This window comes from Pongo abelii, chromosome 19 (assembly GCF_028885655.2).
Source record: "Pongo abelii isolate AG06213 chromosome 19, NHGRI_mPonAbe1-v2.0_pri, whole genome shotgun sequence".
NCBI lineage: Eukaryota > Metazoa > Chordata > Mammalia > Primates > Hominidae > Pongo > Pongo abelii.
The window spans coordinates 44,579,561-44,593,026 of record NC_072004.2 but is presented as its reverse complement, the minus strand read 5'-3'; the positions used below and the strand labels follow the sequence as shown (position 1 = coordinate 44,593,026).

General features: G+C 39.9%; 1 protein-coding gene across 8 annotated transcripts in view; it reads right to left on the bottom strand.

Annotated features, from left to right (window-relative positions):
- The window catches only part of GOSR1 (golgi SNAP receptor complex member 1), a 50,058-nt gene extending 36,855 nt beyond the window's left edge, over nt 1-13,203 (bottom strand). For 2 of the 8 annotated variants that reach the window (XM_054535150.2, XM_063717849.1), the window contains exons 1-4: nt 12,487-13,203; nt 8,708-8,822; nt 5,662-5,749; nt 5,204-5,311 (exon numbers count right to left, since the gene is read on the bottom strand). In XM_054535150.2, coding sequence (XP_054391125.1) covers nt 5,204-5,311; nt 5,662-5,749; nt 8,708-8,822; nt 12,487-12,517 — 342 coding nt within the window. In that variant the 5' untranslated portion in view covers nt 12,518-13,203. Of the gene's footprint in view, nt 1-5,203; nt 5,312-5,661; nt 5,750-8,701; nt 8,823-12,464 lie in introns of all 8 variants that reach the window. The other 6 variants (XM_054535153.2, XM_063717850.1, XM_054535152.2 and 3 more) reach the window with 5 other exon arrangements.
- Between the last annotated feature and the right edge of the window lie 263 nt (nt 13,204-13,466).

The window sequence follows — 13,466 nt, the reverse complement described above, 5'->3', positions numbered from 1 at the left end:
TCAGTGCTAGGGAAACAGTGCCATTAAATCACTATCCTTTGTGCCTCCTAGTACTTTGTCTTACGAGGCAGCATTAAGAAGAAAAAAATTCTGAAATAAAATAACTTCAAATAGTCTAGAAGAAAACTTGAGAGGCTCTTTTTACTTAGTAGTATACTTAATAGAGCTTATTTTCAAATTTCATCATTTTGGAGCTCTCACAAACAATTTAATTCCTAAACAAAAAAGAACAGAATCAAGAGAATTATAAGGAACAAAATAATCTTTAAACATTTTCTACTATTTTCGTACCACTGTTAAAAGTATTTCATTACTTTTCATAAATTCAGAGATGTAGATAAAGAAGAAAATCAAAATCTTGTCTCCCACAGAGTCCCTGTTGACCTTTTAAAAATCAAAAGTAACACATAAACATGGAGGAGAATATTAAAAGAGCACCAAAAGAAATAAAGGTGAAACAAAGGAAAACAAAACATTCTGCTCCATACCTCATAACTGTTACCATCATTTTGTATTTTCTTCCAGGAAATTATTATTTTCTTTTTTTTTTTGGAGACAAGAGTCTTGCTCTGTTGCTCAGGCTGGAGTATAGTGGTGCCATCTCAGCTCACTGCAAACTCCACTTCCCGGGTTCAAGCGATTCTAGTGCCTCGGCCTCCCTAGTACTGGGACTACAGGAGCGTGCCACTACATCCAGCTAATTTTTGTATTTTTAGTAGAGATGGAGTTTCACCATGTTGGCCAGGCTGGTCTTGAACTCCTGACCTCAAGAGTTCCACCCACATTGGCCTCCCAAAATGCTGGGATTACAGGCGTGAGCCACTGCACCTGGCCAGGAAATACGTTTTTACATATACAAGCTTATCTATTATTTCTTTCACTTTGCCAAGTAAGTCATAACATACATTCTGATGTACACCTTGCTTTTTGTACTTCATAAAGTATCAAGCAATCTTTCCGTATTAGGAAAAAGAAATCTGCATCATTCTTTTTAATAGCTGCATAGAATATTATCTTATGACTATCACAATTTAATAAATTCCCTACTGATAAACATATATTAGTTGTTTTCATTTTGTTTGCTATTAAAAATACTGCAAGACCAGGCAAGGTGGCTCATGCCTGTAATCCCAGCACTTTGGGAGGCTGAGGTGGGCGGATCACTAGAGGTCAGGAGTTCGAGACCAGCCTGGCCAATATGGCGAAACCCTGTCTCTACTAAAAACACAAAACTTAGCCAGCGTGGTGGCACACACCTGTAGTCCCAGCTACTTTGCTCGGGAGGCTGAGGCAGGAGAATCGCTTGAACTTGGGAGGCAGAGGTTACAGTGAGTTGAGATCATACCACAGCACTCCAGCCTAGGCAACAGAGCGAGACTCTGTTTCAAAAAAAAAAAAAAAAAAATGCTGCCAATAAACATTCTTACATATATTTTTTTAACTGAACTCTTTTATTTTAAAAAAGCTATATTTAGGCTGGGCGCGGTGGCTCACGCCTGTAATCCCAACACTTTAGGAGGCCGAGGCGGGCGGATCATGAGGTCAGGAGATCGAGACCATCCTGGCTAACATGGTGAAACCCCGTCTCTACTAAAAATACAAAAAATTAGCTGGGCATGGTGGCGGGCGCCTGTAGTCCCAGCTACTTGGGAGGCTGAGGCAGGAGAATGGTGTGAACCCGGGAGGCGGAGGTTGCAGTGAGCCAAGACCGCGCCACTGCACTCCAGCCTGGGTGACAGAGTGAGACTCCGTCTCAAAAAAAAAAAAAAGTATATTTAAAGAGTAAATGTTTATTAAGTTCAACAGAGCTTAAAAAAAAAAAAGGGTAAATGCCTAGCAATAGAATAATTGGACCAGGGCTGGGCACGGTGGCTCATGCCTGTAATCCCAGCACTTTGGGAGGCCGAGGTGGGTGGATCATGACATCAGGAGCTCGAGACCAGCTTGATCAATATGATGAAACCCCATCTCTACTAAAAATACAAAAATTAGCTGGGCGTGATGGCGCATGTCTGTAGTTCCTGCTACTCAGGAGGCCGAGGCAGAAGAATAGCTTGAACCCAGAAGGTGGAGGCTGCAGTGAGCCAAGATCGCACCACTGCACTCCAATACTCTAGCCTGGACAACAGAGCAAGACTCTGTCTCAAAAAAAAAAAAAAAAAGAACAACTGGATCAAAGAATCTTACATTCATTTAAATTCTGGTAGTGCTAAACTGCCTTCTATAAACATTACATCAATTTATGTTCCCACCAGCAATATATGAGTGCCCTTTTTTTATTTTTACTCTTGCCAATAATGGGTTATAAATGTTTCAACATTTGCTAATCTGACAATGTGAAAAATCACCTCTTTTAGATTTCTGTATTTTTATTTGGAAATACTGCTGAAAATGTTTTTGTAGTTTTGGCCACTCATTTTTTTGTAAGCAATTTTATATCCTTTGTCCATTTTCCTACTGTCATTTTCTTATTTCTATTATTTCTCTGTGTAGTAAGCAAATTAGCCATTCGTTATGGTTTCCAATATCAAGTCTTATTTAGAAAGTCCTTTCTGCTCAAAAGTTTATAAATTTCACCTCTGCTTTATGGTTTCTTTTTCTATACTTCTTGGATTCATTTGGAATTTGTTCTGGATGTGAGGATTGAGATAGAATTGTTTTTTTTAAATCTCTGAATAATTAGGCAATGGTTATAGTTCCATTTATTTTATAATTTCTCTTTGCCCCACTGATTTTAAACAACATCTTTATTAGAAACTAAAAATTTCCAAACATAATTGGGTCTACATATAAACTCTACTCTGTTTAATTGTTTTTATTTATTTATTTTTTTTCTCTAGTATCAAACTGTCTTAACTATTCCAGCTTTTTAACAGGTTTTAAGATCTGGTAGAACTAGGAACCCTCTACCACTTATCTTCATTTTCAGGTTGTTTTTCTTGGTTGTTCTTGTATGTCTATGATTCCAAATGAACTTTGGTGTCATTATGTCATTTGTTTTTAATTAAACAAACAACGATACAACCCTGCTGTTTCCACTGGGATGTCACGCAATTTAGACGAAAGTCTTCCTATCCAAAAACAGAATGATTCTTTCCTTTACTTAAATCTTGTTCTACGTCCCTCAGTAGAATTCTGCACATACAACTCCTACACATTTCTTATTTAGTTCATACATAAATGCTTTATAGTTTCTTCCATTATATTTTCTAACAGGTTATCATTTATTTCCTATCATAGCAGGAAAACTATTTGCTTTTATGTATTCATTTTGTGATCTACCATCTTACTGAATTTAATTGTTTCTAACTTTTTATCAGGTAATTTTCTTGCGTGTACTAGACATATAATTTTATCCTGCTACCTCACAGAAATTTTGCCTCTTCCTTTCCAATATTTACATCTTTTTTTTTTTTTTTTTTGAGACAGTCACTCTGTTGCCCAGGCTGGAGTGCAGTGGCACAATCTTGGCTCACTGCAACCTCCACCTCCCAGGTTCAACGGTTCAAGCTATTCTCCTGCCTCAGCCTCCTGGGATAACAGGCACCCACCACCACGCCCCGCTAATTTTTGTATTTTTAGTGGAGAAGGGGTTTCACCCTGCTGGCCAGGCTGGTCTCCAACTCCTGACATCAAATGATCCGCCCACCTCAGACCTTCAGAGTGCCTGGATAAGAGGTGCGAGCCACCATGCCCAGCATACAGCTTGGATAAGAGGCATGAGCCACCATGCCCAGCATACATTTCATTTCTTTTTACTGTCTAATTGCACCATCAAGAACTTAAAAAACAACGTTATACATCTGTAGCGATCATGGGTATCCTTGTCTTGTTTCATACAATGGGAATGTTTTTATTGCTTTCACTTTAAACACAATGCTAGCTTTTAACCCAATAATACATTTTTGTATTAAAGTATCTTTCTATTCCTTTTTTTTTTTTTAAGATGGAGTCTCACTCTTGTAGCCCAGGCTGGAATGCAGTGGTGTAATCTCAGCTCACTGCAACCTCCGCCTCCTGGGTTGAAGCTTCTCCTGCCTCAGCCTCACAAGTAGCTGGGACTACAGGCGCCCACCACTATGCCCACCTTAATTTTGTACTTTTAGTAGAGACAGGGTTTCGCCATGTTGGCCAGGCTGGTCTCCAACTCCTGACCTCAGGTGATCCACCTGCCTCGGCCTCCCAAAGTGCTGGGATTACAGGCACGAGCCACTGTGCCCGGCCATCTATTCCTACTTTTAAAAACAGTTTTTAAAATTAGAAATAGTTGCTGACTTTTCTCAACATTAAAAATATCTGTGGCTGGGTACAGCGGCTCATGCCTATAATTCTAGCACTTTGGAAGGCCAAATGGGTGGATTGCCCATACACAGGAGTTAAGAGAACAGCCTGGACAACATAGCAAAAACCTGTGAACACAGGAGTTAGAGACCAGCCTGGGCAATATAGCAAAACCTCGTGAACACAGGAGTTAGAGACCAGCCTGGGCAACATGGCAAGGACCTGTCTCTGCAAAAGCTTTTAAAAAATTAGCCAGGCGTGGTGGCATGTGCTTGTGGTCCCAGATGCTCAGGACGCTGAGGCAGGAGGATTGTTTGAGCTTGGGAGGTTGAGGCTGCAGTGAGCCGTGATTGTACTACTGCACTCCAGCCTGAGTGACAGAGAAACCCTATCTCAAAAAAAAAAAAAAAAAAAAAAATTGCCTTTCTATTTGTACTACTATATTCTTAACATATCCTCCATTTAAATCTTTAAAAGTTTATTTAGTTTTATTGGTGCATACACATTTACTGTTTTCTCAAACAATATACCAAGTATAGCAAATCATTCCCCCTCCATATTATCTTCAAAGCCAGATGAAAGTACACTCTTACCCACCATGTTATTGTCTATACATGACCATTGGCTATTTCACTGTTACAGCTAGCTAGCTAGGTCTCCCACAGTGGAAGTATATGTACCCAGTGATGAATATTACTCAACTTCGCCAGGAAATAGCAAGAGCTATTAGATATTTTCAGAATTTTATAATGGTGACCAAAAAAAAAAAGTAAAACAAGTCCCTATAGCATGGCACTTATTTTCTCAGATTTTTCTCTTTGTCCTTTTAAATATATGTGCAGATATCCAATGCTGGGATTAAAAAAAAAAAAAAAACCCAAACTCCTGTGATAATGAAAACGTCTCGAGCCCAATATATTACCTGCAATATGTCTCTATGCCGCTGTAATGTATGCATCAGGGCTGCATTCAAGGAGGGGACACCTGCACTGTTGGTATATTCTGCCATTTTATCATTTACCCCTGTAAGCTAGAAATAAAGAAAAAAAAACAATCAAAATATTTTACTAAGCACTATAAACAGCTAAAAGCAAATTATTTGCCTACATGCCCTTTTGGTTGACAGCAAAACAAAACAAAACAAAAAACAAACAAGAGAGCAAGTAAGAATTCAGCATTCCCCCACATAATCCATAAAGACCAAAATAACATCATATCACCTGAGAATGGCTGTCATCAAAATTCAAGTGGTGTGGGGAGGTACACATCTTGAATGGAATGGATAATTTCAATAAACATGTCTGTCTCAATATAATCCAGGATCTTATCTAACAAGTATACAGTTATTTGCAAAATAGCCATTTAACAGAAAGCACTCACCCTTGCCAAAAGTTGTTCAATCTCAATCGCCATTGTCTCAAACATTCTGTCTTGGCTTGATCCATTTAAAAGGGGTGTTGTATCAGAACTAAAAAGAAGTTCAGTTAAAGAGGATCCATTACTCAAATGCAGTCTTTTAAAACATACTTAAAATAATAAGGTAATTAATAGGAGCCATAAAATGAATTATGGATTATGTTATATAGGGTCTGTGAGAAACAATCTTTTACATTTTTACCCCAAAGGAATTATGGTTCCTTCAACCTCAACATTAAGTTCTCTCTTCTTTCCTTGACTCTTACCAAGAGGAAATAAGATTGAGGTTTAAATGATCCACAGATTGGATAACTAGCTAACGAATACTCAGGAACTGGCTTTAAATCCAATATATACAGCCATGTCCTGCATGCTTTGGTACTAATCTTCTCCATTTTCACTTACAGTATGCAATCATCCTTTTGTTTCGTAGAACTGTGTTAAATTGCCTTTTCAAATCTGAATAGTAAAAAATCTATCTTTTTACAAGTGAAACTTACGTTTGACAGATTCAAATTCTAAACCCAACTGTCCTCATTGTTTCTTTTGCCTTTTCCAAAACACCACTAACCTTCATCAGGTTAGGTATGTACTAGCATCTGATGAGCAGCTCAATACAGATCAGAGTTATACTGGACACAGATAAATGCCCAGGCAATGACTATGCTCTCCAATCTTACTGAAGACTTTGTCCTACCCTGTGACAGTGCCTGGGTGTGGCAAATGAAAAAGATTAAATAAATGCTCTGTAGACTACTAATATAAATCCTCCTCTACCTGATATATGAAAAAGAACAACATGCCAATAGAATTAAAGCTTCATGAAGGGAGGAAAAAACTGCTCTGTCTTATTCATAGATATATGCCTAGCACCTAGTATACAGCCTGGCACATAGTAGATGCTCATTAAATATCTGTTGAATAAATGAATGAACGCGAGAGCAATCTCTACTACTGGTTATTCTATACTCATTATATTCATATATTCATCAGGACAGTGTAAGAGTAAAGGGAAATGGCCAAAAACTAATTCTTCATAATACTAGGATTCAGTTAAATTTAATTCATCGTATAGGTGGGTAATGATTCATAGACCTTGAAGTTCTCAAAATACAGAAAGTTAAAAAAAAAAAAAAGAAAGCAAGATTCCTGGAATAAATAATATTCTAGTTATTGCTTAGTTGACTCCTAGTGACATGCTTCCAACCTGGGCATCAAACAAGACACTTTAGAATACACATCAAATCCTGATCCTCATGGCCTTAGGTTTTTATTTAGAAGGGGAGTTAGGCTGAAGTAATTCTACAAAGCCAGTTTCAGTTTGTGGTAGAATTTCTTAGGAAATGTTTTTAAGATAGTTTTTCCTTTAGAGGAATAACAAAAGTATTAGTTCATGAAGCACACAGAACGTAGAAAATGCATAGAAAGAACATTCTTCATTCTCTTTACTTGCTAAATAAAGCCAAGCCCAAAGCAATGCAATCTATTTGATGTGGTAGTAATTTATTTTTAGATCCTAGAGTCAATGTTGGCCTTGCCACCTCTACAACCAAGGAGTCCTTATGAAAAAGAAATAGTACTTTGGCTATAGTGTTGAAATTAGCTTTTTATTCGAATGTACACACTATAGTAGGGTTTAGAGTGTGGGCTCTGGAGATAGACCTAGATTCAAATCCAAGCTCAGATTTTATTGTTTTTATTAGCTGACAAATATCCTACTCACTTCTAATCTTTGAAAAAGTATGTAAAATAAGTGTGGATTAACAACAACTCTGCTACCAGCAATTTCACCGCTAGGTATATAGAAACATTCTGCGTAAAAATGTTCCCAGCAGCATTTATAGAAAGCTCTTACCTAACATATGATGAACACTCTATGTGAGCTATCAAAATTATTATTAATTAGCAAAAATTAGAAACAATGGCCATCATCAAATGGTTAAACTGTGATACAGTCATAAAATACTACATATGAATTACAAATGAACATACCAGAGTTAAATGAATCCATAGCTGAATCTCAAAAATGTTACAGAAAAAAAAGCTGTAGAATAACTATATTATGTATATACTATATAACACAATAGAATACTATGAATTGCTCAGGAATACAAACATGCAGTAAGAATATGTGTCGATTATCGGGTAGGAGAAAGTGGGGTGCCATAAGGGGCTTCAGTGGAATGAGTAATTATCATTTTTTTAAAATGGGAGATAGGGTCATGGGGGTTCATGATATTATTCTTTGTAACTGTCTTAAATATTGCCTAATTAAAAATTTTTTTTTTATTTCTATTTTTTTTAGAGACAGAGTTTCACAATGTTGCCCAGGCTAGTCTTGAATTCCTGGGCTCAAGTGATCCATCCGCCTCAGCCTCCTAAAGTCCTGGGATTACACGCATGATCCACTGTGCCTGGCTACTCCCAATATTTTCTTGAAACAAGTGGATGACTTATACAGAGCATAAGCTTCAAAGATAAGAATATATTTTCCATACATTTAATATGGTAATATACTAGTTTCTCAAAAAAGTACCAAAATTAAAGATAGCTTTGATAATTAATAACAAGTATACAGAGTGCATTAAATACCCTCTAATACAATAAACACCAGAAAAGCAGTATGTATACCTGGCACCTGGGTAGATCCGCAGGTCCATTTAGCAATTGAAAAACACAAGAAATACATACCACACGGGCAAATCAGCCACCTTTTCCCTACACTGGCTGAATTAGACACTTATATTTTTGATACAAACTTATTCTGAAGTTCCAGCAGGTTTCTTTTGACACTGTAACAATCTTTGTCTAAGGATTCCAAATAAATGCTAGTCTCGAGAATTCAGAAGAATTTTAATAAGTCACTAAAAAATAAAACAATGAATGGCAAAACAAAACACCAAAAATTCACCAATAGACCAACTTACAGAAGTTATATATTTTAGTTTATTTTTTAATCCTTTAAAAACACAGTTAAGGCATAAGAGACAGAATCTGGTAGTACCTATACCTGTCGCGTCTTCCATCTCGGGTACTGCTATGACTGTAACTTGTACATAGTTTGCTGAAGGAAACTAGTTTCAGGTCAAGTTCATTTTCCAGCTGTCGAGCCTGTTTCCTGAGATCTTTAACAAAATTATAACAACAAATAATTAGACATAAAAAGTAGACACAAAAATCACAGGACCATTCTAAAGAAAACAAACTATGAAAATGATCATATACTGATCTTGTTACCCCCATAAAGAAAAGTGTTGGCTGGGCACGGTGGTACACGCCTGTAATCCCAGCACTTTGGGAGGCCAAGGCGGGCGGATCACCTGAGGTTGGGAGTTTGAGACCAGCCTGTTCAACATGGAGAAACCCTATCTCTACTAAAAATAGAAAATTAGCCAGGTGTGGTGGGGCATGCCTGTAATCCCAGCTACTCGGAAGGCTGAGGCAGGAGAATCGCTTGAACGCAGGAGGCAGAGGTTGCGGTGAGCTAAGATTGCGCCATTGCACTCCAGCCTGGGTAACAAGAACAAAACTATGTCTCAAAAAACAAAAAAAAAAGTCTTAAAAGAAGGAAACCAAGGACTTGCCCAGCAAAGCAGATCAGTCACTTAATAAACTTCAGAGGGGGCAAGAAGGGAAATAGTAATGGCAGATGCAACTTTGCAGCTTTACTCCAAAGATGGCTAGAAAACAAATGTTCTACCCTTCCTGAAACTATTTGTATAGCAATAACTAAAATTCTGCAATTCAGAGAAAGCCAAGAATACAAATCACAAAGGAACTAAAAATATGGTTTATGACCAGCATTATCAACTTACTAGTTACTGTTATAAGAAAGAAACCATTATTCTTTTGAAAGGGATTTTGCTTTTTATGTTCCAAAGCTTTATTAGGCTTACAAACTTCTTTTCATAATAGCAAAATAACTTTTTTTTTTTTCCGAGATGGAGTCTCGTTCTGTCACCCAGGCTGGAGTGCAGTGGCATGACCTTGGCTCACTGCAGACTCCACCTCCTGGGTTCAAGCAACTCTCATGCCTCAACTACCTCCCAAGTAGCTGGGACTACAGGCACACACCACCACGCCTGGCTAATTTTTGTATTTTTAGTAAAGACGGGGTTTCACTATGTTGGCCAGGGTGGTCTTTAACTCCTGACCTCAAGTGATCCACCCACCTTGGCCTCCCAAAGTGCTAGGATTACAGGTGTGAGCCACCATGCCCAGACCAAAATGACTTCTCAATTGAACATAAAGAAAAAAAGTTACCACAAAAATTGCCTTTTTCTTTTTTTCTTTTTTGTTTTTAGAGATGAGGTCTCACAATGTTGCCCAGGCTGCTCTCGAACTCCTAAGCTCCAGTGACCCTCCCGCCTAGGCCTCCCAAAGTGCTAGAATTACAGGCATGAGACATCGCACCTGGCCAAAAACCACCTTTAAAAAACTTACTGAGGCCAGGCGCAGTGGCTCACGCCTGTAATCCCAGCACTTTGGGAGGCCGAGGCAGGCGGATCATGAGGTCAGGAGATCAAGACCATCCTAGCTAACACAGTGAAACCCTGTCTCTAACTAAAAATACAAAAAATTAGCCAGGTGTGGTGGTGGGCGCCTGTAGTCCCAGCTACTCAGGAGGCTGAGGCAGGAGAATGGCGTGAACCTGGAAGGCACTGGAAGGCAGAGCTTGCAGTGAGTGGAGATTGAGCCACTGCACTCCAGCCTGGGCGCCAGTGCGAGACTCCATCTAAAAAAAAAAAAAAAAAAACTTACTGAAAGTAATTTGGAGGGCTAAAACTAACAATAAACAATGTGCTACTAACAAAGTCGAATATAAGTATGATAGAAATAAGTACATAAGTTTTAATAGCAGAAGCAAACAGGCAAGTAGAGAAATTGGTTTAGCAGTCTGGCATCTAAGGATTGCGTGACAGAAGCCACAGTCTGGACACCCACACACAGATACGAGTATTCTCATTCATGTTGAAGTGAAGGTTAAAATAAAAGGGCAGAAGTACCAGAGGTAATTGTATAAGAATCTCTCTTTCAAAAAGAATACAAAACATTATTTCAATATGCTTTTCAACCAGAAATAGAAAGCATAGTTAACACAGTGGAGCATATTTGCCCAGAGACTAAATGCCAGTTCGAATCTCGGCACAGCCACTTACTGACTCTATGATTTATCGACAATCTACTTAACCTATGAACTTCAGCTTCTTGTTTCTTAAACCCCTACCTTCAGGGTTTGCTTATGTATTGGTAATCATATGCTTAAAGCAGCTGGCACAGAGTAGGTTGTCAGTAATGAGCCGCTGTAATATTATAGCATGCTGCTTCAAAAAACCACAGCCTAATGACTAGTAATAAAGATATGAGTAGCCTCTTCTACATAATTTTAAAATGTTTTCTAGCAGCCGGGCGCGGTGGGTCGCACCTGTAATCCCAGCACTTTGGGAAGCAGAGGCGGGCGGATCACGAGGTCAGATCAAGAACATCCTAGCCAACATGGTGAAACCCCGTCTCTACTAAAAATACAAAAATTAGCCAGGCGTGGTGGCATGCACTTGTAGTCCCAGCTACTCAGGAGGCTGAGACAGGAGAATCTCTTGAACGCAGCAGGTGGAGGCTGCAGTGAGCCGAGATCGATAGCGCCACTGCACTCCAGCTTGGGCGACAGAGCGAGTCTCCAAAAAAAAAAAAAAAAAGTTTTCTAGCTAGTACACATATTTCAAATGGGCATTGTAATACATGTTTTAAACTATAAGCATGCTTTTCTGTGATTGGAATAATTGTCTTCTCTAGCAGGAAACACAAGTAAAAGCATTTTGAAAGTATGATAGGCAAATCTGGATAAATTTAGAATTAAGTTTCTTAGACCAAGGGGCTGATAGTGACAATATTGTGGTTTCTAGATGCTTCAGTGGATAGCAATAGAAACAGGTCAAAAGAATTTGGAAAGTAGTTTCTATGCGGCGGTAAAGCAAAGAGACAGTTGGGAGAAAAAGGTGAGCTTTCTCTGCTCTTGTTGATCATCATGGTCCAGGAATGAGTTTTATGTAAGCTCACTTTATCCGACTATATTTTCAGCAATTAAATAAATGCATTTGTCAAATCACAAGAAGGTTTTTGTGGTGGGAGAAGTATAGCAAATGTAACTGCAATTCACACAGGTTCTCTCAACTTTTTCAATAAAACCGATTCTAGACTCCAGAGCAGAAGGGTAAGTTATTTTCTCCTCCTTCAAACACCCAGTCCTGGAAGTCCCCAACCTGTAGTTGTCATGGGGACCCAATAAGAGACATTCTGTCTCCTATTCTCTTCATACTTCCTCCGACGGACCAGAATGCAAGTTCCTCCTTCTCTTTTCCCACTCAGTTTTCCAATAGTGACCTCAACTCCAATGCGCTGACTCCTCCAGTCTCCGGGGCTCTGGATCTTCTTCCTCAACATTCGTTTCCTCTCAGAGTTCGTACCCCAAGCCCCTTCGTCCAAGTTCCATTACTCCCTCAACACAATTCCACCCAGGCGATTCAGATCCCTCTTCCTCTACATCCCCGCTCTGTCCACTCTGCCCAACCCCTGCCCCACGTCCCGCTCACACGCCCCGAGCAGGCCAGACCCCTGCCCCAGACCGTTCGGTATCCCCAAGGCCCCGGGCCTCCCACTTAGGCAAGCCCCGCTGCTCAGCTCGGCCGCTCCGGGGGTCTGGTTCTTTCCTCTGCTGCTTCTCCCAAGATCTGTCCTCACTCAGCCCCTCTCACCCTCGTGGGACGCACCCGGAGGCCTTCTCGCCCTCACCTTCCCAGTAATTGCTGGTCCCCGCCGCCATCTTTGTTGTCCAACGTCAGCCGGGATAGGAGAGCAGAGGCGATGCAGGCCGGAAAGTCACCATGGCGCCTGTTTCCGCCCTGAGCGCCAGGGCCGACGGGATGCGAGCCTCCGCGGACACTGCCACCTGCTGATCAATTCGTTATCTTACAGCTTTTAAGTAGCCAGAGGAAAAACTTCGGCTTTAGCCTCCTGACACTCCCTGAGTGTCTTTCATTCCCGCTTTCTGCGCCCCAAACCATCATCATCTCCCTCATCTCGGCTTATCCTTTCTCTCAGCAGGTGCCTACTTGACTGGGAGGAGAATCATCCTCAGGCAACTCCCTCAATTTCCCTCACCTTGTCTCTAATGTGTATCTTCAGCCAATTTCTTCCTTTCTCAGACACAGAGACCCTTTCTTCCCAGAGCCATTTCCTTCATCCTACCTCCCCGCCTGTGCTCCATCATCCACGTTCTTTGGCGTATGCGCTCTTCTCCACTGGCTGCTTTCCTTGTCTACAGCAGTTCTAGTCCCAGCCCTCTTTGTCCTTGTCAGCCGCCGCATCTAGAAAGAGTGAGCTAACTGCTTCTACGTGCTCTCGGCCTGAGCCCTCAACCTGCTAAAATCTGCTGTCCAAACCCACACTTTATAGATACATAAATTATCACAGTCTACTGGTGCTGACTTAATTCTAGTAAAGTGTAGAAACCTTGATTCCTGTAAAGTTCTTTCACCCACTCATTTATAATATAGTTGTTTTTAAGTATTTCCTCTGCATTCATTGAGAGAACCACATCAATGTTACAATATTTGCTTCAAGTGTCAGGCGTAAGTTAGAGAATTCAAGAGAAGAGGAAAGCTTACTTGATTTATGCATATTTTACTCTTCTTCGTTCCTAGTGTCCCAAGATTCCTTTTTTTAATCGTTTCCCTTCTGTTTCAAGAATTTCCCTCAGCCATTTTTTTTTT